This window comes from Mustela nigripes, chromosome 1, assembly GCF_022355385.1.
Source record: "Mustela nigripes isolate SB6536 chromosome 1, MUSNIG.SB6536, whole genome shotgun sequence".
Lineage (NCBI taxonomy): Eukaryota > Metazoa > Chordata > Mammalia > Carnivora > Mustelidae > Mustela > Mustela nigripes.
The window spans coordinates 118,473,009-118,500,271 of record NC_081557.1 but is presented as its reverse complement, the minus strand read 5'-3'; the positions used below and the strand labels follow the sequence as shown (position 1 = coordinate 118,500,271).

Sequence of the window (27,263 nt, the reverse complement as noted above, 5' to 3'; positions counted from 1 at the left end):
GAGCCCCATAGGAAGGCACCCTTAGCCCCTCCAGAATTGTGCTCTCATCTTCCCTTTTCCCACCTCCCAATTTTTCTCCTGGTACCCCAAGGAGCCACTTTTTCAGTAACACCCATGGAAAGGTAGGTTTCTTGGAAACATGTCCTGTCACAAAAAATGTCCCTGCAGGGAGAACGATAATGACACTGTTCTATATAGGGAATGACCCTGGGGATAAGGGAACATCAGTAGGGGAGGATGTCCCATACACTCCTGGAGAGGCATTCTGAATGTGTGACAGGTTAAGGGAGGGGACCCCAAAGCCTGCTCTTGTGCAGTGGCCTTGAAAAGGTCTCTATAGAGGTTTTGCCAGAACCTGTGGTTTTCTCCCACCTAACACAGGCCTTTCCAGTAGCGTGGCTAGCTTTCCTACCCCTATCCAGATCCCAGACATTCTCAGAACCCAGCTCACCTCACAGCAGATGGCTTCCCTTACCCTTCCAGCCTAGGGAGGGATCTCAGAATGGGATGCAGGTCAGGAAAGAAAGCATATGGGACTCAAAATTCTGTATCACAGTTGTACCTTTCCCCTCTAGGTAACCTCAAATGCTCTTTTCCCTTCTGTGGAGGGACTCTTCAAGCAAAACCAGATATCCTGGCACCTTGGGTCATGTGGATTCTGTCACCAGGGCAGGAGGGAATTTGAGTGACTTTTCTACACTGAGTGTACCTATTTCTTCCTGTAACTTTCTGACAGATTTCGGACTTGTAGCCATCTGGGCAATGTTCTAAAATCAGTTCTGTCTCCTACAAAGCAATCGCTCTGAAATGTCTCTCTTCTGTTAGAATCACCAGAAGGGGATGTCACACTCCCCAAGTCTCAGGTTCGGAGAGGGTTGCTTCACTGGGTGGGCTTCACATCTTGTGTGGACACCAATACTGCAGTCCCAGACCCATCAGGCTTGGGTTTCTCCGGCCAGAAATCCTGTTAGCTTAAGGACCTCTAATGCTCATGAGGGTGCAGGTAGTAACTTCCACTTTGCTTCTCCAGGATTCCTTTCCTTTCTTCACCTGCCCTGGGGAGGACTGTGCTAATGGGTCAGAGTTATTTGGTGTGATTTGAAATCCAGAAAGCGGGGAGCTATTGACAAAGCTGCTACCTGGAGTCTGCAGGTTGCTCTGTGGACCTGCTGAGAATGCTGGAAGCAACTGAATAGTCTCAAAGTCCTAGCACAACCCCTGTTGTCCTCCTGTCCCAGGTGGAGATGACAGAGGCACATCTCAGTCCAGGGGCATCTTCATGGACCCACGCCCGGGAGAAAGAAAAACCCACCTAGGCTAGGTCTATTTCAAGTCTGGCAAGAGCCCTAAATATCAAAATACTCTGTTTCATTAACTTTTTAAGCCCTTTAAGGAAAAGATACATACATACATATGTGTGTGTGTGTATATATAGTATACTTATATATACATATATATGCCCAAGATTGGCATATTTAGGTATTTATCTGTGATCAATAAGCTTAGAATGCAGTTATAAAGTCATATACTTCTCAGTGAGGCTCCTAGGTTCTGCACAATTAAACTCAAAATCTCAGATCACCTCACAGCTTATGTGGCTTTCAGTGTGTGTTCTCTCTCTGTCGTTCTCTCTCTGGAATTTCATAATCACTGTAATTTCCAGCAAATCAAAATTAAGTCCTCACTCATGAAGAGGTGCCATGGGTTAGCCTCCAGGGTGACATTGGAGGGGACCCTCCCATGGTGTGAGTCATCACATTGCACAGGGGCTTTTTGTTATGTTGATGTGCTAAATGCCCTAGCTAGCCCAGGGGATACATAAAGGATATTTTCACTTGGAGTCCCATATTGGCCTTGAAAATTATTGGAGTGTCCCCAAATACTGAAGTAACGGAGTCAGCCCCTCTCGCCTGCTCTCCACTCATAAGTCGCCCTCATGACCCTTTTAAAGAGCCACAACTTTTAAAGACATCTATATGTATTTAAGTGAAGAAATGCAGCCTGGCCTTGACCTCAGGTAGGCTGGACTCGTGGAGAGGCTAGGGCCATGGCTCAGACAGGGGTTGCTAGGACAGGTCCTGTGTGGTTGATGACATATTTGGTGGAAATGTGCAGCAACAGTGGGGTCAGGGTGCTAATGGGGTTGAGCTTGGACAAACAGACCAGCCTGAAAGAGTATGCCTATAAAGACATGCCTTAGGGAAGGAAGGCCTTTTAGAATGAGCACTGGAGGTGGGACTGTCTTGGGTGCAGGCTGGAGAAGGGCAGAGAAGTAGGTGAGAAGCACAGTATGATCTGGAAGCCAGGAAGCACCAAAACTGAAGACATCCCTTCTTTGGACTAGAAGGAAGAGGGCTCCTTATGATAGTGGGTTCCTACACAAACTCACATGGGGCCTCCCAAGTTCTGTGTCCAAGGTGGAAGGGACCACTATGGACCACAGAGTCCCATGTCTTTTCATATCTTTCTCTTTGCCCCTTCTGATCTTTGAAAAAAAATAAAGGAATCCTTTTCTTTCCCTAAAGACTGGCATCATATAGTCATTTTCAAAATAACAAGTGATTTCCCTCTGGTTCTAAAACACAGAGGAAGTCCCCACTGAGCTCTAAGATTGTTCTTTCCATGGCATGGAGATTTTTGGGGATCCAAGGAGAGCCTTAGTAGTGTCAAAAGTGCACTCCTCCAGCTAAGCTCTGGGCCACTTCCAGGAATCTTCACCTTGGGACTGGAATTCCAAGCTGCTTAACTCAGTAGGTGGTTTGGCTTTTTGTAGAAACTAGAGAACTCTGGGCACAGCACTCAACGAATAATTTGAGATGTGCTATATTTTAGAATATTTGAGAATCCAGACTTGATTTCTTGAGTGTGTTTGGGAAGGGAAGAACTTTGCACGTGGAAAAACAAATGAGAAATTTTAAAAGGCTTTTGATTGCTAAGCAATTGAAAATTCCTTCCCCCACCATGACAGATTTTTTTTTTTTTTTAAACAAGTCATGTGTTTTGATTTGTTTTCTAGTAAAGACCCTTGTCTTTGGAAGCCAAGACTTTCCAGCAAACAACAGAATACCAGACTCTCCAAGGACACAAACCAACCAAAACATATCCAGCTGTTATTGTTCCAGCACAGCATAAGCAAACTGTTCTCTGGGTCTGGAGAGAGAAGATGAAGGCTCCGGGAAAACTGAAGTTGAGCAGGATGAATGACCGAAACAATAGAACCATATCTGCTGGTCATGGGATGCACTCACAGAGATTTGCCTTCATTTTCCCCCAAGGGGAGAAGATTAACCAACATTTATTTGCTTCTCAGAATAGCATTCTCTGATGGAAGCCAAAGGATTCAAAACCCTTCCTTCTTGCCCAAATATTTGGGAAGGAAAGAAGAGTAGTCTTTCTGGGTGGAAAGACAAAGAACATCTTTTTTGACCCACATAGAGATAACTTACTCTGTCCTCTTGCAATCATTTAAAAATATCCATTAATTTAAAAAGAGGAGAGGAGTTAGATCACCTTCCCCTTCCTCCATGGCACCTATCATGGATGTCTTGCACACCACAGGTGCTCAATGGAAGTTTAAAAGGATGTTAAATAGGAAGCAAATGTGATAACATAACACTTTTATCCTCAAAGTGCTTTACCAAGACATTAATGACCTTATCCTCACAACACCCCTGTGAGGTAAGTAAGCAATACTCTTACAATTTTACAGAAAGAGAAATTGGCCCCAAGAGTAACTTGACCTAGGTCCACAAAAGGTTAGAGTCCTGGATTTTCTACTTCTAGTGACATGATCTATTCATGAGAACGTGCCTTTCTTTTCTTGAGATGCTTTCTCTGACCTTTTAGTAAAACAATAATACTTAAATATGTCACTCAGTAAAATTGATTTCCTCTGTTTGAAAAGAATATGCTTTGCTATTTCTGCCCCATGGTGTGTAGGAAGTAACAGTTAGATGGTTGCAAATATTTTCTTTTCACATACTTCTGGAAGCCTTCCTCTTCTTTACCACTCTTCCTACTGATCTACTGAGTCACTCTGTTCTCTGTGGTTCCACGTGTCCATCTTCAAAGTTCTCATTCTTAAATGCCATACAATTCATTTGCTATCCATCCCAATCAAAAAAGGAGTGCCGATGAGAATAGGGAGTCAATCTGGGGTCTCATTTATTCCTTCCATCAGGAAGCCATCAGAAATATCTTGTGGAAACAAATAATCCCAGCGGAATTTGGCCTATCCACAGAATAATCAGATACAAAATCAAACAGAAGTCATTATTGAATTCCAAACTATGGTCTGGTCCCTTGTGCTGTCAAAACAATAATATTAGTCTTGGAGAGCAGAGTCAGAGCAGGTGGGAAAGGAGTTCTTGTCTGGGATCCACAGCCACAGAGCAAGACGCTTTTCAGGAACAGCTAGAACCTGCCTGGGTAAACTATTTGTTCCTTTGGAACAGTCTCAGAAGGTGCATTTTTTGGTGCACAATGTTTACATCAAAATGCACCTTAACTCCAAGGAAAAGGCCAGAGCCAGAGCCAGGTTGACTGATCTAGAACAGGTAAAGCATCTAGAATTTTCCTCTCCAAGAAGGTTCTCAGAGCCAATAGAAAATCACTGTTGCAGCTAGTCCTCCTGGAGTGCTAGTGACATTCTTCACTACTCCCACCTGCTCTCACTCTAGTTTAGTCCTAAAAAGAACATGGAGGTTCTTAGCATAGGTCCGTTTTCTTACTCAAAGGGTATCTTGGTAGTTGAATTGATAACAGTCAAACCATAGTAAAAAGAAAAAAAAAAAGAAAAAAGGAAAGAAAGAAACTCAACTAAATTTTCCAATTCAAATGTTGAGAAAAAAAAAAAGGTACCCTGATTTGGATAAAAATCAATAGTGATATTCCCCAGCCACTGTTTGTCTCTGAATCTTTGCCTGTAGGCTCCACTCAAAGCACACCATGGAATGATTAAAACCCACCATTGGGACCCACATTTTGGCTAATGGATATATTTTTAAAAAAAAACAAAGTTTCGTTTCTTTACTCTGCAAAGAGGCAAAGAGAAGATGAGCTCATTTGATGATGTGAACTTCAAGGTTGAAAAAGATTGTGCAGAAGAACAAAAGTGAGAGATAGTTCCTGAAGAGCTTTCGCCCACCTTAAAAAACCATCCAAATGCTCCCCATGCACCCATTCTCTTGTCTGCCCAAAGCTCATTGAATATCAGATTTCAAGTTGATCCCTCCATATATTCTCTAATAGATTAGGAAAAATTAATAACAGGACATTTGGTTTAGAATTACAAGTGGCTGGCTTGAGCTAGGTGACCCCCGGTCATCAGACCAGAGTACCATTGTGCTGGGTTCACAGTGCTGTGAAGTATCTAAGAACTACAGGTGTGTGAGACTTCTCCCTGTCCAGCTGTACTGCTCATCCTGTGGGCTTCCAGGTACCATCACACCTGGAGAAAATACTATCCTGTGGTTCTATTTCCCAAGTAACGAGGTCACCACTATTCCTTATATGATGCCTTCGCTACAGGCAATAATGACTAAATCCTCGCAGCATCCCTGAGCAGGAGAGAAAGAGGAGGTTGGCCTTCTCTCTCTCCACTTTACAGATGGAGAAACCAAGGCACCGAGAGGTGAAGTGAGTTATCCATGATCACAGTGGGGACCCTGAATCAGCCTGTGATAGTGATATTTCCTGATCTTTCTGGGTCTAAAGAAAAGCTTCTATGAGGTCTACAGCTAAAACAAATCTCCTAACCCCACTGTAGCCTGAGGACCACAGGGTTTTGTTGGGGATAGAGAAACAGACCAAGGGAGTCATTTGATAGGTGACCAGTTGTCTATATCCATCATGACATATGGCCGAAGGCTACTTCTAAAGGGATTACTGGGTTACCAATTGGCACTATACCCAAAAGAATTATTATTATTATTATTATTTTGTTCTCCTTGGTTTAAGGATGGATTTTAGGAGTAGTCCTTCTTGGATGAGCATGGGTGAGCCGACTGACTTCAGTTTGCATTGTGGGGTCTTGTGATTCATGTTAGGGATTGGCAGGGACAGGTATCTCCTACCTGGGCTTGCATATTGTTCTGCATGGGATGAGGCAGGCCAGGGCAGGTGTCCCTTAGGTCCTGCATGCTCATTTCCAATTTGGTCTATTTTTAGCCCTTGACACAAGGTGTTGGCCCTGTGCAGGGGGATCTCCTACGGTTGTCCGTCTGCTGCCCTCAGGAGCTGCCATTAATAGCACTCCCGACCTTTGGCTCTAGTACATACCAGCCATGTCCTGCCAGCCACTGCAAGGAAAGGTATAGAGAGCAAGAAGGCACAGCCCCTTTCCAGGAGGCAGAGAAGAAGCAGATGGTGCCCAGGACAGTCAAGTAAGTCAGACAGAACCAGGCAGGCAAAGAAATAAAGCTGCAGGCTGATCAAGGCAGTGCCCTTGTCTTTTGATATTTGGCCAGTAGCACAAGATGCAGTGGTTTAAGCAACAAACGAAATCTTTAAAATAGCTAAGGATGGATGAGAAAGAGGCTTGTGTTGTCATTGCAGGAATGCATCTTTTTCCCTCGTGAGGGGCTTCAGAAAAAAAAAAAAAATCTCTGAAAGGGCAGAGTTACCTTTCTACAAGTTTTGCAATTGGGACAGGCACGCATTGATTTAAGATGCTCTGGGGGCAGCCCTCTTACAAACGGATGGTTTTGTAGCCTGAAAGAGACTAACCACAGCAATTTCCACATCCAGGCATTTGACCTGCCAATGAGAATGGAATGTTGCCTCTGACTGTGGCCAGTTTTGGATGAGGAGATAATGACACAGAATTAAACCTTGAAAAATCTTTCCATTTTATTCACCCCGTTCACACCTGGACTTCAATAAGAGGAGTTGATATTGACTTAAATTCATTTCCTACAAGATACTTGTGTGTGCTTCATAAGGAGGGGTGCCCAATAGAATCTAGTAGTCAATAAATGCTTGAGAATGAAATGAACAGAACTGCTACTTATAAGGTTGATCCGGCTACTGGGGTGAGTCTAGGTGTCTGTGTTCTCTTCTCTTTCATCATGCAGGGTCTTTCCACATCTCCTCTGAGCTCTCCAGGACTTTCCTGGTAGTTTTCTGATGCTACACTGAGAAGATCCTTTGAATCTAGGTGAAATTAATTGCAATGGGCTCTCTTCACTCTCCAAACTTAAATCCACCCCCAAGCAAATCTGATAGTGTTATTTTAACATTTTTCAGTCTGGTAAAGAAATAAAAGATTTTTAGCTTTTCATTAAGACAATCAAATGAGTGTCCTCAAGGTGTGCGTCCTCATGAAGGCCACCATGTGAAGGTGCTGTCATCACCCACAAGAGGCCTGAAAAGCTCACTTTGAGCAAGGAGCCACTATTCTTGGAAATCAAAATACCATCTTGTGTGCTAAACAAGTGTTAGGCGATCCAGTCCACTCCATTTGAGAAGCTAGGAGCCAGAAAGTGTGGACACTATAGGTAGGATATGCTGGGGTTCCATTTTCCTTTGGAATCTGTCATCCTTTTCTACAGACCAAAGGACACTGCTGTCCTTTTCTTATATCTGTTCCTAGATAAAGGAGAAAATGTTCCTACAGCCTGGGGGCATCAGAGTTTGGGGCTCATTATAGATTCCTCCATCCCCAGGAGCAAGGAGCTGAATAGATAGGGGAGGGAGAAGTAAACTTTCTCTATCGCACACATAAACACAGTGAGGGAAGTTTTGGTGTATACAAGCGAGTGGGGTACTGCCTGTTTGAGAGGTTCTGCAAAAAAGATCAGCCTCAGAAACCTTTGCTTCTGCCACTATGACTGTATGGCAGGGAGTAAAAGTAGAGGGAGAACTGAGAAGATGATGTCATTTGGTGTTTTCTAAAAACCTGTAAATTTTTCTAATAAGGCTTTTTTTTGGGGGGGGGGGGCAGGGCCTGTTGCTGATGCCATGAGATGTCACAAGGCCAATAGAATCATCCTCATGACCATAGTCCAGACAGGTCTCTGTACTCCTTTAAACCACTCTGGGATTCAAAGGGACCATGGCTAGTGAGGTAATGGCAAGTTAGGCCACCAGGGCAGGCCATAGAGTGTTGGTTGGATTTGTGCCTGGGGAGGTAGAGTGAGGGGAATCTGGTAGGAGTGGGAGGGCTGCTGGGACCATAAGGAAGTGTTGTCCTCCTCCACTGGAAGGGGACATATTGGCAGCACGTGCCATCAAGAGCGATGGGGCCTGTTCCCCATAGCACCCCTTGGTTCTCAACTTGTTTGGACAAGTCTGACCCTATGTTCTGGAGACAGAATAGAGAAGCATATTTGAGATAAGAGAAACTTTGAGGGTGAGTGAGGCCAGTGGGGGCTCATCTGATGAATTTAAACTTCCTTAGTTTCATCAAGACCTTTCATCAAAGCCCTCAGAGACATGACATTCCTGTTTGGGATGTCTCAGGCTTGTGACAAGCAGCTCAGGGGATGTCACCTCACCTCAATGGTATCTGAGGAGAATGAGGTTTCCTTTCATGCAGAGGCCCAGAGAGGAGGCACATCCGCTGAGCAATGGAGAAACAGGACCTACGGAAATGACGCTAACAAAAATCAGCTAGATTTTAGAGATAGTCTCACATATCTGAGAATGAAGAGAAGAGCCAAATTCTCTATGGGGTTTGTGGGCATATTTGATGGGGGACAGGTGGAAATAAGGAAAGAAAAGGGACTAGCTTTATATTTTATTCTATAGCTCCTGGTACAACACTCTCATCTCCTACCAGAACTAAATATTGAGAGTTAATTAGTTTTTGTCAGACATTCCCTCTGGGGTTGGGGGTGGGGGCAACCCAGGCAGCCTGACCCGGTGCCTCATGATCCTTAAGGGGTTTGCCAGGCACTCAAGCAAATGGCAGGCTAAGAGCAGATTCTCAGTGTGGGATGAAGCCACCAGTGCTCACTGAGTGCAAAGAGTGACCTTGATGCAGAGGAGCCTGAAGCATCCGGGTTTTCAGAACCAAAGTTTTACAGGTAAGAGGACAGATCTCCCAGGGGATTGGGTGGAAAATGCCAGCCGCTGTACGAGGTGGGAGGAGGCACACTGGAGCAAGAGAGACCACAGGGGAGCGGCTGGTTGGGACTAGTAGACAAAGGGTCTCCAGATGATTGGAAATGCAAGGTCTGGTGAGAGGCTGACGGTGCCAAGAAGGCTGATGAAAAGTCTCCTCTGGTCATTCTCTTTATGTGTCCCTGCCTCCCTCCCATGTTTCCTCCTTGTTTCCAGACTTGTCTTCATTCTTCTGTCCCTATGCAAAACCAGATTTCCCTGCTCATAATGCATATTATGAGCAAGATGGAGTAACGGGCAAGATGGAGAGGTGGGGAGTAACATTTCATTGGATCAGAGTGCCCTCCTGCCTGAGTCCTGCCAAGCCCAGTCCTTCAGAGGTCAAAAGAAAGGATTTTTGAATTGTTCTGTGATCTTCTCATTTGTTCCCAGTGGCTAAGGCCCCAGAGAGGCCTCCCTGAGTTGGAAGTTGTCACCCCAACTTTGGCGCTCCAGGTCCATGAACTTCGGTGATTTTCTCAGTTGTGTGTAAACATAAACATACACATGAAACACACACGTGTGCACGCACATGCTGAATGTGTAGTAGTAGAATACAAGCGGCCAATTAAAGCTTGTGGTTGTGTCACAATGAAACAGAAAGAAAAAGGAAATAAATCCAAGGACAGGCAAACAAGCGAAAGTGGCAGAGGCCCCAAAGGGATGCATGGGGTTCACTGTTGAGGACTGCTCTGGTGATGGCACACAGAGCCCCAGAGCTGAGGCAGACTAGAGTTGGGACCCCAGAAAGCCAGGATGGGATGGCCCCTCTCAAATGGCTTCACCACCTCCAGCCTCAGCAGAGTAAGCAACAAGCTAAGCCCTCGGTAGGGAAGCAGAATAAAAAGGAAAAGCACCGCTGACCGGATCGGAATTCCCAATTAACCGTTGAGTGGCCCACGGGCCTGTCCCGGGCTGGGCGGAGACAGTCCCGCATGGGTGGTCTTTGTCAAGGCCGAGGTGTGCTCTGGGCATCATGCTTCCTACATGGGTGGGCACGAGGGCCACAGGCTCTCTGCGTCTCTCCTCCCTTCCTCCTTTCGGCCAGGGAGGACCTGAGGGGACAACCGAGTCAGGGAGGACGATAGGACCGCACTGCAAAGTTTAGTAATAATAAAAGAAATCAAAGGAATTGGAACAAAAAGATAAAAGGAGCGTCCAGTTTACAACTGAAATGAAATTGAAAATCTGTTCTTTTTTTTCTTTTTTCTTTTCTTTTCTTTTTTTTAAACAGATTTAGATAAACAATAAGGGGAGGTGGGAAAGAAAAGCCTCTTTGAATAATAATTTTTAAAAAAACCCCATAAACATAAAAAAAAATCCTCAGTTTTGAACTTCTCTTGAGAATAGTTCAATATGAGGTCTTGCACCCTAAACAGTTATATCTGGAATTTAAAAAAAATCGCAGCTCCACACAACAAAGACAAACAGTATTTACTGAAAAATAGTGTGTGTGTGTGTATATATACATATACATATATACACACACATAAGTGTGTGTGTATATATATATGTGTGTGTGTATATATATATATATATCTGTATATATATATATATATATATATATATATATATATTTTTTTGTGGTTTTTTTTTTTTTTTTGTTTTTTTTTTTTTTTTCTTTATATTTTTTTTTTTTTTTTTTGTGCCCAAGTAGAGATAGAGTGGGATTGAAAAGATGCCCTAGAACAGAGTATTCCTTATAGGAGTAATGCTTTGAAAAATAACATTTAAAAATGGTTGAACACACTTGCAACACCTCCAGAAATTGAACTTGGTACAATGTGAAAATAAATAATTGAATCAAATCTTCACCCAAATGACGTGGCCTCGAAGACCCAGAGTATGCTGCTGGTATGAGTCTCGCCATCCAGACAGGGGTTGATATTCAAGCACTATCCCCTCCTCCCCGCTGTCTGCTCCCTAGCACCCTTATACTCCACCTCAGCCATACCCAGAGTCTGTCTTATATCTGTTTTCTACATTTCTGGCAAGACCTTGCAGCAGACACATACACATATGTGTGCTATGGGCACACACACACACACACACACACACATATGCACACACACACACACACTCACTACACACACAAAATTTCCCACTCAACCCAGATGCACCAAGTGAGCTGAATGACGTTCAGCCAACCACAATGGTGAAAGACAGAAGCACCAAACAGTCTTTGAAATGGGTCAGTTATTACAATATGACTTTTTTTTATATTCTAATTTTCCTCTTTTGTTAATATTTTTTAAAAGCACAAATGAAAAAATGAAGAATTCTTTCCAGATCAATTTAAGGCTTCCCACCAAATGGAAACAAAAGAGGCCTTACACAATATCATATGTGATAATTGTATACCTTTCACGGCCTTAAAATGACAGAACGAATCATTTTTGCCGGTTACTGATTTTAGTATTGTGCCTTTAATTTGATGTCTTATTCTTTTTGCTACTATGCTGAGTTTTATTATTACTGATGTTCTTTGATTACAAAAATGGAAATTTCCTTTACTTTGCATTAGAATTTCCTATTCTTATAGAATTATTAGGGTAGATTTTTGTTTTGTCCTATTTTGCTTTATCCCAGGAAACGAATGTGATTCTTAGCAGGTGAATGCTAAAATGGCACATAGTCAGCCTTCAAGTACCTTTTCCAGCCATCTGAGTTTCAAACAGCCAGCCTTTTGGCTCCTAGAAGGCGCTGATAAGTTAGGGGCAAGGACAGGGGACAGGGAGAGAAACCAAAGAGGAGGAGGGTTTTCTATGCCTTTGCTTTTGGTAAATTTGTTTTGTTCGATACAAATAATCGGATAGGAAGAATGATTGCTTTGCGGGGTTTTTTGTTGGTTGGTTTTCATTTTGTTTCTAGATTTGTTTCATTTGATTGTTGAATTTTCTCTCTCCTGGTGCAAAAGTCACCAGAGAGTTTTGCATGAGGAAACATGACAGTACTTAATGAAACTCAGCACCTAAGGGCATAAGGCAGTTGAAGGTTTTGTTTGTTTGTTTGTGTTTTTTGTTTTGTTTTGTTTTGTTTTGATCTTTCAATCAGCACCAATCCCATAAATGATCTACACTTGGTGTAAGGTATAAAACTTTTTTTTTTCTTTTGGAGTGGAGACAACTCCTCCTTCTCCACCCTATGAACCATAGTGTGGGATTTTTTTTTTTTCAATACTGTTTCTTATGTGTAAAAAACAAAAGAAAAGTTTTCTTTTTGTTTTTACTTACAAAACATAGAGAATATCTTTGTATACATACAGCGACTGGAAAGAAAGCTTATCTGAAGGGGTTGTGACTTATTCTTTTCTTTTTTTTTTTTTTTTGTAGCATTGGTGGTTGTGATGGTGGTGGTGGTGATGGTTTTGTGTTTTTGGGGAAGGGAGGGTTATATTTCTTGTGAGCAGTGTTTACCGCAAACCAAACTTAAGGTCCCCTTCTCAACTTGGGTCAAGATGCTCTTAGAGTGAAGACTCATACTGTAGCAACTCATAAAGGAGCGGTCCGTCTCGATACCGAATGCCTACTGCGGTGGGAGTGACATACTGCAGAATGTTAATAGTCCTTCTCAACCTCCTGTCTACAAAATGAGCATCCCAAGCTGGATATCTCTTTCTTGGCATGTCAATCTTAATGAGGGGCCCTTCTGGGTGGTAAGGACGCCCCGACGGGGTAGAGGGCCCCATGGGTCTCACTTGGAAAACGGGCAAGCAAGTGTCAGCCGTGAGATCCTCCTGTTGTTCCGTTACGGCTCTGGTAGGCGTGACCTGGGTCCCCCGGTACCCAGGGGTCTGAGGTGCCATGGGCTCAACATCGGGGGGCAAAGGGATGCCCCAGAGCAGCTCGGCACAACAGGAGCTGGCAAAAATCTTAGCTCGTGGCCCCATGGGATGCAGCACACCATAATATAAGAGCATTGATGCGATCCCAGCCACAAAGCTAATAAAGACACAACACAGTGCTGGCACCGCATAGGAGTCAGTGGTCTCCGGGTTTCTGTAAAAATACCAAAGGAACGTCAAGGCAGCATTCTCGGTCAAGACTATCGTGTAATATGCAAACATTCGATATCGAGTCCGCCCTTCCTTGACGTTAAACCAGCAGAAAATGTACACAATCCCTACCACCATGTTGAAGAGGATCTCCTCCCACTTGGACATGCAGAAGTCTGTTCCGCCATGGATGATCCAGAAGGCCATGGCGCACCAGTGAACCACCACGAAGATCCCGAAGTAGAGCTGGAATATGGAAGCAAAGAGGGCAAAAGAGATAACTCTGGATGAGATGGTGAAGAGGCGCCAGAAGAGGTGGATGAGGGCCCCTCTGTAGCTCATACTCTTCTTGTCGTCCCTGGAGTCCCGCAGCAGCTTGTGATAGGAGGCTAGCACCCAAGCCAGGGACATCAGGGAAGTCGCAGAGGAGACACCTGCCGGAAAGACACAAACCCACACAGTCAAAACCTTGGACATCAAGCGCTGGGCACGGTGGGGCTGCCAGCCGAGGAGATGCCCACACACACAGCGGTCTAAAGGAGGAGGAAAAAAGAAACACACAATCAGGAATGGGATTTCAACATCATAGCTGTTCCCTAAGCTGACAACTTTAGAGGTCTCATTTTACATTTCACAACCCAGTCCAGAATTCCTGGGGACCTACCACTCAAGACTAAGGCAGAGGCAGATGTGCCTTGCCAAGGGAGCTGAGAATTGGAGCCGCCATGATGATTCACTGCAGTTGCTGCAGGCCAGCAGGCACGTGTTCAGTTTTAAGGAATCACGAGCTTGTGGGGATCCTTGTTACACATGTGTGTGTGGCCAGGGTTGGTGGTCCTGTCACCAGCAGCCTGTGCTCTCAGAGGAGCCCAAAATGGGATAACCAATGGTGAAGCCCAATAGTTTGCTCACTGCCCCAAGGTCTACCACTATCCGCCTCTGGGAAAGCACTGGAGTCTCTATTACTTTTTCATCAGCTCACCCATGGCTCTGAACCGAGGCTTTTGCATTTAGCTTCTCCATCCCCTGACTATGGCCACCCTGACCAAGGGTCCTGGGGTATTCTGTCTGTTTCGGTGGTTGCCTTTCTCACTCATTCTTGTCTCTCTCATTCTTGTCCAATTTTTGTTGCTTTCTCCAACCCACCATTCTGCTCAAAGTTCTCTGAGGCCTTGACTTGGGAAGCCCATCCTTGTCTCATCTCTGTCCTGACTCAACAGCACGGTTGCTCATGCTTTGAGAATGCCTTTTCTGCTCACCCTCCTCTGCTCATCATTCCCTGCATTCCTCCTCAGCAGGCAAAAGAATGTGTCTGATCCCAAATCATACTTCAATTGCTATAAAGCAATTTTATTTATAATGTTGCCTATGCTGCCTATTGAATTTCTGTAACTCAATCAAACTCAAAACAATAAATAGTTACCGGAGTTTCTCCAAATCAGCCTACAAGAAACCAATTATTAGGCAAGTGTTACCATATGACCCCCTCTAAAGCAAGATTCCCCATCACCCCTCGACACCCCCACGTATTTTCTCCATCCATCCAAAGGCTCTTTTGTTTTGCCTTTCTCTCCACATTTCAGAACTAAACACAACTAAATTCAGTTGGAGTCTTGAATACTGTTTTTTGGTACCCATCTCCTTACTGGGTTCCCTCCCATGCACTACAGCCCAATTCCCCACAACATTGTTCCAGGCTGAAATCAAAGTTACATCATCATCTCTCAGCTCAAAGGTCCAGGAGCTTGCTCATCAAGAGACTCATTCAACTGGTCCAGCCCTGTAGCCTTGGCTTTGTCTTTCCCTGGGAACCTGTTCATCCTCCCTCTCCCTTCCAATCCCCAGCGGAGAGTCAAAGTCCCCTGTCATTTTACACTCTCCCTGCATTCACTTTCCTCACCCACCTCACTCACATACTCCCAACATCTCACAGAAACACTCAGGTTTACAGCTTGCAAAATGATAGAGTGCAATAATAAAAACCATTATGTTGGTGTGAGCATAGAAAAACCTCCAGACTGTTAACTGTTACAATGAATATGTATGGCTTTTGTAAATAATGGCAACCACAGTTGACAATGAACAGGGGAGAAACCTCCCAATTCCTCCACAGAGGCCAATCTTGAGAACATCTAATACATTTCCTCTCACCTTTCTGGAAAGTTATGAACATGGTACTTGATGTATCCTTCCCGGCCCCTTGTACACACAGGGCATTTCCACCAGCACCTGCTGAGGCCGTGCATGCTCTGCGACCACGTCACAATGGTCATCCTAACCTTTTAGAGCCTCCTGAGTTTGTGTTGGCTGGTGGTGGTGTGGAAAGGGAGGGGAACAGGTCTTCTTGGGAGTCATATGATTTAGGTTGTGGGTTTCCAGAGGGCAAGGAATGTGCCATCCTCTTGGTAGTCTGTGCCAGGCTTTTTGCTGATCCTTTCCTTTACCATAGGAAAGCTCCTCTTAAATGTCTTTGTGACATCAGCCCTCTCCTGGTGAACTCATTTCTTGATGTTAATAATCTTGGTGGTACCACTGACCTTTAATAATCAGATAGGAGTTCTACAGAAGCTAAATGGGAAGAAGGCGTGATTTTTTTGTTCCTTCTAATAAATCAAAACGTATTAATTCCCTGGTTCTAAGAAAAACACGAGTGCCAAGCTCATAAAGTAAGAAAAAGCAGCTTAGTTTTTGCCAGAGCACGGTCTAATTCAGGCTTATTCTGAGTGTACTTTTGAACAGACTTGGCGGACAGAAGTGGGACAGCCCCTCAGCCTTCACTGTGCTGGCTGTGATATTCTGTGTGTTGTGATATTGGCCCTCTCCATATCAAATACAAATAAGTAGGAATTCATCTCCAGAAGTCACACATAGCCAAGCCAGGTACAATTTTTCGTCATTATTCCATCTTATCGGTTACCTATGGCATGTCCAGATCTGTTGCCGTGGTTTTTGAGGGCCAGTGTTCTGCTCCTGCCTCACCCTTCATGAAGTGTTACAGAAACTGCTTCCCTCGGAGCAGACCTATATACTGCCTTGGTTCTTGGTTAATGCTTCCAGAATTGCTCTCTAGAGTTCGGCATGAATGTCTCCTAAGCATCATAAGACATTAATGTGAATTACAAGGAGGGCTCGGGACAGAGTTACATGGAAGACAGATCTGAGTGCTTGGCTGCGGTCCTGCTGGCCAGCTGATGCCCAGCCCCACTCTTATCTCTCTGCTTGTCTGTTCCCAACTTGATATATTGTATATCACCAAACAGTAAATCCACAGGAAGCTTCATGGACCACCCCCTTCAACCCACTCATTCAACAGGTTGCAGAAGTACAAGGGCTTGGGTTCCTTGCCCAAGATTACCCTGAGGAGCACTGACAGTACAGCTGTCAGTTAGGCCCATGGTACAGCTCTCTGCCACCCGGATCACGCTGGTTCAGGCTATCCACTCTTTCTGCACCCTGTCACTTGGTCAGCTCGGCTCTCCAGAGATCCACCAAGTAGCCCCTTTCCTGAGGTCATTTGTGATGAAGGCCATCAGCCTTCTCTAATTGCATATGTTTGTTCTAACACCAAGGTGTTGGTTCTTGAGGGCCTTGAATGCCAGGCCACATCCTTGGCCTTGTGCAAATGCTCCAAGTTAAAGCGGAAAGGGAAAGGGGAAAGTTTTGACATGTGCCCTGTGTACAAGGTGACCAGTCCTGTCTAGGACTGGAAAAAGTGTGTTTGTTTGGAGCCTCTTCTCAGAGCCAGAGCAGGGTGAGCAGGGACAGGAAGGAACATGAGTGGGGACATCATGCCATGTTAAACCTGCTCCACTCACTCTGCCAGCAGCATCAACAGAGATGATCCTATGGGGACGGAGGAATGCACGACATTCATCAAAGAACTCCCTGTTCTAATGCAAATTTGTAGACAGACACATTTTAGGGGTTCCAGAGTTAGTGCTGCTGAACAGCTGAGTACATCACACAGTGGAGACACTTTAGATCCCATTTTGGAGTTGGGTTTCTCACTGGATGTTCAACAGAGGGTAACACTTGCCTTCCGGGGGCTCAAGAACCAGTGGTACCAGGCATTAGATGATACATTTGTTTTCAACTCGCCTCCAGGAAATTTGTCTGGATCCCATCTATGACGTTGGCACACTTGTTATGCTTGGTCAATGGATCAAATGTCCCATGATTTGCCACCTTTGCATCATTTCCCTGGACAAAACCTGTGGCCTCCCCCAACACAGGACTGTAAGTGCATCTTGTCCTTGAAGGACTGTCAGCAGAAGGTGCTTCAGGGCAGTTAGCTAATTGGGGGCTCAACTGGAGCAGGGGAGGGGGTGCCCCAGAAGAATGTGTTCCCTAAAGAGTAGCTGACTGTCCCAGAGAACACGGCATGATTCACTGAGCATGTATATGCATTATCTTATTTAGAAGAACCTTGTAATGTAGAAGAACCTTGTAATGTACTATGGGCTGAACTGTGTCATTCTTCCCACCAAAAAAGTTCATATGTTGAAGCTATAGTCCCTAGGGTCTCAGAATGGGACTGTATTTGGAAAAAGGGTCTTTAAAAGGGTGATTAAGTTAAATGACATAATTAGAGAGGGCCCTAATCCAATCTGACTTTGCTCTTATAAGAAAAGGGAATTTGGATACACAGAGATACTAGGGATACACTCACACAGAGGAAAGACCACGTGAGGACACAGGACAAGGCAGTCATCTGCAAGCCAATGAGAGAGGCCTCCAGAGAAGTCAATCCTGCCTCCGCCTTGATCCTAGACTCCATAACGGCAAGGAAATAAAGGTCTGTTTTTTTTAGCAACCCAGTCTGTGCTACTTCATCGCAGCAGCCCTAGCAAACTAGTACAGTCTCTAATTCCCATTTTTTTAGAAGAAGAAACTTCAGGATTTTTCAGAAATCATATGTCCATCAGGAAGTAGAGTCAGGGTTCAAACTCAGAGTCTGACTCCAGGGGCTCTGAAAGCAACTGCTATACTAACGGGCCCCCTAGACATGGCCTTAGAAGAGGCCGGTTGAGGGGAGAGGAAAGAAAATCGAGGCATTTTGGATACGGAGGATTTGAATCTTTTGCTGAGGGGCCTGGTTATCTGAGAGAGGCCCTTGATTTTGGAGCTACAAACCAAATTTTCATGCCAGTCCACCTTCCTCAGGAGAGTAGCATTCAAGCCACAAGGAAAGAGGTGACTCCAGTAGAATTAACTGAGATCAGTTTGCCTCTGTCAAATGATTAATCAAAGGCCTGCAGTGTATTCCACTCTAGAGGGAGGAAGGCAAGGTTTTCCCTCACTGTTGTGGCTCACTCGGAAGATTTCTGTCATGCCTGAGATCAACCCAAAAGTCAATGCATTATCCTGGCCAAGACCCAAGCCCAGGGGAACTGGCTTCGGAAGAGGACTTGTGGCCCCCTGTGAGATTCTCAGACAGGCCTAGGAGCATTTACGATTTGCTCCCACTATGGCTCAATCGCTTTCTATATTCCGAAGATCAGACTGGAAATTGTTAAACACTTCACGTTCAGCTGTGACAAGTTCTGGGCAGTGACCTTCACAGCTTGCTCACTTTTCCTGGTGCAGACCAGGAGGCGGAGCTTGCAGCTGGCCCACTGAGCCCAGCCTCACCAGCTAGGAAGATGCTAAACTGGAGACTCCTCAGGGGTCACTCCCCTTAAGAAAAGCTCGGGAGAGGGGCCCTCAGGTTCTGATCACTGGACCCAGGGTTTAAGATTTCCAGAAATGGAATGGCCATATCTATGACTAATGTAACAGAGCATGAGGGGCCACAATCTGCAGTTGGACACCTCTTACTGAGGAGCGGTAGCCATCAGGAAATTTGGTGGTGACAGTACAATATCCAAGGATCACTCTCAGCTGAACTGTTGCCAGTTGGGGAACAAAACAAAAAAAATGTGAGTGTGGATATCCCATTGTTTGAGAAGCATAGTAACATGGTGTCTGGGGAAGGACAGGTCTAAAATTGGAGGGCAAGGGGGAGATGAAGTGGAAGAATCCGAAGGAAAGATACAATGCAGTGGGAGGGATCAGGGTACAGTCACCAGGGTGAAGTACGGAAGGTGAGATATGACAAGCCCAAAGCAGGGCCATGACCACGGCAGGGCTGCACCAAGGAGCCAGCAAGTGGGAGCTCCAACACACCAGCAGAAAGGAAAGCTGAAGGAGAAACCAGACACTACAGTATCTCATGGGGAGAACGCAACATGTGGGTTTGAGGAGTACCCTGAGAACCCCCAGAGGTATCTAGAGATGGCCATGAGATGTGGTTAACAGCAGGACCTTGTTCTGCGGAGTGGTATGTGCACGCCCAGCTCTGTTACCAGCTGCTGTCCCCCACCTTTCTATCACAAGGTCTTAGTACCACCACTAAATCACATGTTGGAAAAACACTTGGATGAGTTATTCGATGGGGCACTGAGCACAAGGTGGAGCAGGGTAGGAAGAGTCAGATGTGCAGACTCCCAGCTCCCTCTCCAGTGGCTCCCTCACATCAGCATATAACAACAGTCAAGTTCTTCCGGTCTTACAAAGACTAGATCGTTCCTGGACCCCTGCACCTTCCGCTAGTGAGATCCCATCTCCCTTTGTCTCTTCTTCTCCAAACTTCTCAAGGGTAATCTCCTTGTTTCCCTTTACTCCTGAACCCAGCCCCCATGGAGAGCTCTCTTTGAAGTCCTCAACCAATTCTTTCATGTACAGTAGATGGCCTGTCTCTCCTGACACTGTGTGGCATTTGGCTTTCGGATCCACTTTGTTCTTCCTCACACTTGACCATTAGCTACTGCCCTACTTGCGCCATCCTTTGTTTGCTGGGCTGTTATCCCCATTTTTCAGGTAAAGAAACTGAACCTGAAGTTGAAAGACTTCAATGTGGCCGTAGCCACGTTCTGAAATTCCATACTCACCTAATTCATGTGGTATGGTATCCATAGAGGTTCCTCAAGCCAAGAAACATGCTCAATTGGCTATTTGTCTACCTGCATGTCAAGGTCAACATCTCCCTCTTTCAACTCTCCCCTCTTCCCTAAAGCTAATATTAGGGGAACTCAACCATCTATTCTTCAAATCATCCATGTGGATTTTCCTCACACTGAGCTCCTGGTATCTGGGTGGTTCTTCATTTTCCCCCATCCGACTTCCCCTATCTCCAACATTTTTTAAAAATCTCAGTCTCTTCTTGGAAATGCTCCCAGGAAAAAGACATAGCAGCTGTGTGCACAGTTCTTGAAAGATTCCTGCCTGTCTCCTGTCCTCACCTCCACCCAGGAGACACAACAAGGGAACACCTGGTACAAAGTTACTTTCCCAGTCAGGCAATGGGGAGAAGGAAACTTCCCCAATGTCAAGTGGGGGGCTTGAAATAGGTGTGGTGGAAATATTTACAAATTTCTACTTTAACAAACCAGGGGGCCCCCAAATCTGCTAAGAGCTGGTTGTTAGCATTTACCAGCACACTACTTGTCAGGATCTACTATCCTTCTTGAAAATTTAGTGGGCCTCATTGCAAATTAGCCATAAGGCTGCCCTCCATATTCCAACACCATACTTCTAGGCAAAACAACACACTATTGGCTATCAGTCAGAATAATACTTAGTAAGTTTCATGTGAAAGCAACAAAGAAACCAATCCCCTTTTTAAACTTTCTCTAACAATATGCTCACAGTAAATCATTGATGATCTGACAGTCTTCTTTGACCCTCAGGATTTTGCAAGCTTTGACATCCTCATTTTGGTCACATTTCTGTGTTTGGAGAGGGTGTGATCCCCACAGGAGGTTACCACATAGGGTAACCTTAAGACACCCTTGATATTTCCAGACTGACCCTTAGTGAGGGTCCAAAAAGAAGATGGCATCCACCATCTGTGGATGGCACCCTTAGGACCGACAAGTATGTGTGGCTGAGTCAATGTGGAAAAACCCAAGGGCAATTGAAGTGGCCTGGTGTAAACAGAGGGCAGGAAGACTGGAAGGTGTCAGGAAAGCTGACATCTGAGAAACCATACCATATCCTGAAGAAAAAGTTCTTTAACATCAGGGAGATGGATCAAGGGGAACAGAATTTGGCCACTACACAGGTAGTCTGTGTTGTAGAATGTCATCTTCCCACGGTTTTTGCGAATATCTCTTTATTGGCTCTGTATCCAGGCTGATCATTTTCTGATAATCCCTAATAAAAATTCAGTAATAATGATCTCTCTTCTCTACTGAACAGCTACCATGGCCCAGACTCTAGGCCGAGCACATGATACAAAGTAACTCAGTTATTCTTCCCTGTAAATTTATCTGAAGTAACGGGCTTATTTGAAGATGGAGAGACTAAGGCTCACAAGCTAACAAGCTTTTCCATTATTAAGTAGTTAAGAAATCACAGAAGAAGGGTTTGAATGCAGACCTGCTTAGCTTCCGAACTCAGAGTCCTTTTGTAAACACTAGAGGAAGTGTGTCTCCTCACCCAAAACCACAGATTAACGAATTAGCATTCAGATTTATATATCAATTCCTTATCAGTTTGGTTACTGTGTGGCAGCCCTCTGATCCTCTCTGTGAGCACTTACAAAGTCAAATTTGTGGGCCTGGCAAACTGAGGGCCCACCCCTGGAAGGTCCTGAGCACCCAGAATGTGTGGAAGCGTATCTCTCATCCGTCTCCCTTGCCTGGGCTGCTGGAATGGCCTCCTAGATCATTTCCCTGCATCTGCTCTTGTCCTAAAAGTCTATTCACAATCCCGCCAAACCAACTAAGCCATAGTATGCCCTGCTGTGTGGCCTCCCAGGCATGGTGGGCTGCCCATGGTCACTGATTTTCTGTGCCTTTCCCATGAGAGGATATGCAATCCTGTTCTGTTGAACTCAAGTGCGGTCTGTGACTGGCTCTGACCAGGGACACATGAGCACAAATACGTGTGTCACTTCCAGGCAGAAGGCCATGCTCTCCCATGCTCCAAGAACAAGCTGCTTCACCAGTGACCTGTGACAGACATGCCACCAGCAGGAAGTGAATCATTTCTGGTTTTAAGGCACCAGAATTGTTTGAGTATTCCACATCATGGCATGGCCATCCTCTCCTGACTGATGTGTCATCTTGTTCAGGGTTAACACCATCTGGGTCCTTTTAAGGGCCTTCAGGGCCCCCCATAATACTGCCTGGGAGTAATAAGTGTAATCTGCCAATTCCCTGCTCATGCCCTTCAGTAACTCCCTTCCCCAGTGGGTGCAGATCTAAGTTCCTTTCATGGTGTTAGGCTTTTATGCAAGGCCCTACAGGACCCAGCCCCTTGCCTGGGGTCTGGGGTGCTAGTGTTCTCACCTCCCCCCAGTTCCTGGCACTCCCTCAGCCCCAGATGTGCTCCAGGCTCCCTCCCAACTCAGGGCATAAGCACTTGCTCTTCCTCTGCCTCAAACACCCTTCCTCCAGATATCCAAGTGCTTCACTGAGCCCTTGACTCAGAGACCACCTTCCCAGCCAGCATCCCTCACCGCCACACTAAAAAACTGACACCCCCACCTCTCCCCACCCCATGTCTCCTCCCACTTTCCATGATTTGTTTTCTACCTTAGCCTTTCCCTACCACCTTTTACTTTTACTTCGTTCCTTTCTTTCTTTCTTTTTCTTTTCTTTTTTTTTTTTTTGAGGTAGATATTTTCCAAGGGCAGCCATTTGGTCTGGTCCTTCTGAAACTATGCACAAAATTGAGCAGGTAAAAAAAAAAAAAATTGCATGGGTATTTTTCTCATAACAAAAGCCCATAGCTGTCTGATTCCCAAGTGAGCCCATAGGGAAAGGGGCCAGTGACCCAATCGGTCATGACAACCACCCACCTCTAGCCCTTAATGTGGGACAGGGCAATTCCCTGGGAACAAATATGTATGCCTTTGTCCCTCAGGAAGAAATCCTCGAGGATAGAAGAGACAAATGAAGACGAACTAACATTTATTGTTCCCTATGTATCTGGTATTATACCACATACTTTGCTAGTGTTACTTCATTTAGTAATGAATGTCTATTGAAATGTCTATTGGCGACCCATTTTACCACGAGAAAACCAAGGCTCAAGGAGGTAAGAGGATGTGCCCGAGGTTACTGCATCAAGCATGTCCTTTTATTCTCCTGCTTTGACTCTGGCGCCCTGCTGACCCTCCAAGGAAGAGCAAGAAATGGGTGCCTTTCCCATGCAAACAAACCCATCGAGAGGGGGCCAGATTCAGCCCACAATAGCAACATCATCCATTTAACAGCAGAACAGAAGTCTGCAACAGGACTGATTTTGCCCCCACCCTCACCAGGAACATTAGGTAATGTCATAACACCAGGTGTGAGTGCTACTGGTGTTTAGTGGGTAGGGGCTAGGGGTGTTGCTAAACTTTCTATAATGCACAGGACAGTCCCCCCTCCACAGCCCCAGATCTTTTAATGATGAGGTTAAGAAGCCCTGTGATTGGGTATTCCAACTTCCTCAATATTTTCAGTAAGTCAAAAACCAAACCAGGAACGTGGGTGTGTCTAATAGCTGGAGATGGAAGCTTTCTAAAGAGTTCTTCCTGAGGAGTGACTATTCTTGAAGAGGCCCGTGGGGTGCGGACACAGTGTGACGTCAAGAGAGGCTGTGGGAATAGCATCTCTGGGGTCTGATATCTGCAGGATGCATCTCTTCTGAGCAGCACACTTCAGGGGCTCACGGCTGCTCTGCGGACATGGTGGATAATACAGGAAGGTAGCCGCGCTCCCCTTGAGGAGCTTCAAGGTTAAGCACTGATATTTAAAGGACCCAACAGAGGAAAACTAAAGCCAGCCCTCTGTTCGCTTGTCTCCTCTTTCTAAGATGCTGTCAGAGTTATCAAAATACTATCTTCACAGCAAGCTGGAGAAAGACAAACTTTAGAGATTCTAGAACAAATGTCAACCACTCAGCTGGCGTGGTGCAGGACTCACAGACGCCTGGATCCTGGCTGGCCTGGAGCACACAGTGAAGAAGGCCATCTGCTCTCACTGGAAAGCTCCAGTAAATCCCTTCTCCTTGAGGAGCAAATGGCCAATCAGGCTCAAAACCCTGATGTTCCCAGAGTGAGTGCATTTTAACCCAGGTTGAGATGCCCTGGAATGGACAGAGGCCTTGGTACAAACAGATCTGACCTTATTTTACTATTTGTGAACCTTGGCTAAATATGTGGATTTGGAATATTTAATGAATTATGAGTATAAAACATATAGGCACATCTTTGATATATATACATACTATACAATATATTCATATACCTCTACATAGTGTGTATATACCCCTACATCTATATAGAGAGAATGAATATATGTAGTGTATAGATACATACTGAATACCCATTGAGTATTTTGTGGTGCCAAATGTGTGCCTTCATGATGGTCATGTCAACAATCCTGAGCATCATGACAGGGGTCAAAGTGCTCTAGAAATTCTAAAATGCCTCATGTGCACTAGTTCATCTTAAGTTTTCAATATTACTGATATGGAAATGGATGAGCAGGAAAGTCAGAGGGAGCAGAAAGCCTCAACCTGGAAGGCGGAATGGCTTTGAGAGACTGCTTTGCTCAGCTTCCTGGCATTGTTTTTCCTCTGTTTTGGGTTGGTAAAATCTAGGCTTCAAGTTTTTGAGTTTTTCCGTAGGATGTCAAGGTGCTGTTCCTGGCCTGTTTGGAATAATATAGGATGAGACCATACCTCTAGAGGCAAAAGCAAAGTTCACTGCAGCCTCCTCCTCCTGTCTCCTGCCCCTTCAGAAGTGCAATGATTCAGGGCTTGCAGGCTTTGTGTAGGAGGAGACTTGGAAAGTTATAGTCACTTAGAAGGTGATAAAATCTTCTCTCTGAAGACTTGTTTATATTAGAGAGAGAGAGAGAGAGAGAGAGAGAGAGAGAGCATGGGTGGGAGGGGAGAAGGTGAGGGAGAGAGAAACTCAAGCAGACACTATATTACTCAAGCACGGAGCCTGACGTGGGGCTCAATCTCACGACCCTGAGACCACGGCCTGAACCAAAACCAAGAATCAGAAGTTCAACCAACTATGCCACCCTGGCATCCCAAGCTGATAAAATCTTTTTAAAAGGTTGGGAGTCAGAGTGCATCCTGTCTCCCATGGAGTGGGATATGATATGGCTCTCCAAGCCCTAGGAATTCTGCCAGCCAAAATGGTCTTGGGTTCCCTTACCTGGGGCCACCAAGGCCCTGAAGACGACCAACCTTGATTAACTAGAACTGGACTGTGGGCATTCTGGCCTCATGGCCACTGCTCTCCACTCAACTGTGCTAGCCATGCTTCCAGATGGAGCTGTGACAGAAGCTCAGGAAGGGCAAGGAGCACAGGCAGGTCTCAGATACTGTTTAGTCCCATAGCCACTCAGGTGACCAGAAAAGCAGGACTGCTGAGCAGGTGAGTGGCTGTGTGCCCGTGTGGGGCTGACCCTGGAGTGGTCCTGGCCCCTGAGCTCAACTTCTCAGTGGCCAATGGCCCTAGTCAAGAAAAGCCTTCCAGGGAAAATGGCGTCCAATCAGAGCCTTGCTGACGATGGCAGCAGTGTGTGCCTTTCTTGGCTGGCAGTGGAAATACCAGCCTCCATTGTCAGAAGGCCTCTCATGTGTGGAGAACAAATGCATTTCACTTACTCCTGACAAAACCCCTCTGAGGCAGGAGTTATTAGCTGTGCTCTACAAATGGGAACCCCGAGGCTCAAAGAGGTGAAGGCCTTGTTGGAGAAGCTGCAGAGCAGGTGTGTGAAGCCAGGCATGGGAGTTCCACACTGGGAGCTTTCTATAGGGCCACACAGGACACAGCAACTTTTCTTCCAGAGGACAGTCCCAGTACACCAACATGCAGACAAGCAGAAAAGGACTCAAAGCTCTGGGCTGTCACTGGTGAAGCTGAAGGATGAAAGGAACATGGGGGCCCCCAGGTTTGTCACAGGGGGACAGATTTTCCAGCTGGCAGCCTTCTTAGCTCTAAGGTCTGGCAGGCAGCCTGGGGCATGTAGAGCCTGAACACCCAAGACGGTCTAGAATTCACTGAGGTCTCAGTTCTCCTCTGGTCAGCTTTGGACCCATCCTTACCTCAGGTTGGCCCTAGAGTGAATGCAACACCCTAGAACTCTTCTTGATGTCCTGACCAGCCTCATATCTCCAGCTGGGTCCAGGATCGAATGGGGTCCTGGGGGTAAATTTTACAGATGAACAAGTTGAGGCCCTCAGAGAAGGCGATTCATCTATAACCATGCAGGATGTGGAACAGCCGAGGGGTGTCACCTCCCAGGGTTTCCTTCCCCGGGGTCTCTGCCCTTCTATTCCCCTCCCCAGTGGTAAGACATGTGAGACACAGGAAGGCATTGTTCATGGAGCTCTCAGACTTTCTTTCCTTGGGAATCTTAAGGAATAGAAAAGATCTTTTGAAGATGATTTCACTGCAGTCTTTCCTGGAGCTCCACATTCCCGCGATCCTCTCTAATGTGAATGTCAAGGCTAATTAAAGATCACTACTGACCCAATTTCACTGAGATTCCCACCCCCTTCTCTTCCTTAGAGTCATAAGCTATCAGGGCTGAAAGGGTCTTCAGGGGTCCTTCCTATCCTCATTCATAGTAACCAGGCCCAGAGAAGATGAGGTTGCAGGGATCTGACCAGAATCCAGCAGAGCATTCTAGCACAGCAGACTCCCCACCCAGTGCTCCTTCTGCCAGCCTTTGCCCTCTGCAGGGAAGTTGGAGAAAATCCTTACAGGGGAGCAGCTCTAAGAGGGGCGAAGTGCCTTTGTGGGGCAAAGAAAATGTTCTCAGATGAATTGTAGTGATGGTAACAACTCTGCAAATACACAAAAGCCAGTGACTTGGGGTGCCTAGGTGGCTCAGGCGGTAAGCATCTGCCTTCAGCTCAGGTCATGATTCCAGAGTCCTGGGATGAAGCCTGCATCAGGCTCCCTGCTCAGTGGAGAGTCTGCTTCTCCCTCCCCCTGCTCATATATGTGCACACTCTATCTGCCTCTCAGATAAATAAATGACTAAATAATATTTTAAGAAAATAAAGCCAGTGACTTGTACATTTCAAGTGGATGAATTGAATGGTATGTAAATTGTGTCTCAATGAAGCTATTTAAATAAATGAATGTTGGCAAGACCCCTAGGCCAGG

At 45.6% G+C, this 27,263-nt stretch overlaps 1 protein-coding gene across 1 annotated transcript in view; it reads right to left on the bottom strand.

Moving 5' to 3' along the window:
• Positions 1–10,772: 10,772 nt before the first annotated feature.
• XKR6 (XK related 6) overlaps positions 10,773–27,263 on the bottom strand; it is a 304,939-nt gene continuing 288,448 nt past the window's right edge. The window contains exon 3 of the mRNA XM_059372189.1: positions 10,773–13,530. Within this exon, the coding sequence (XP_059228172.1) occupies positions 12,566–13,530 (965 nt within the window). The 3' untranslated portion in view covers positions 10,773–12,565. The remainder of the gene's footprint in view (positions 13,531–27,263) is intronic.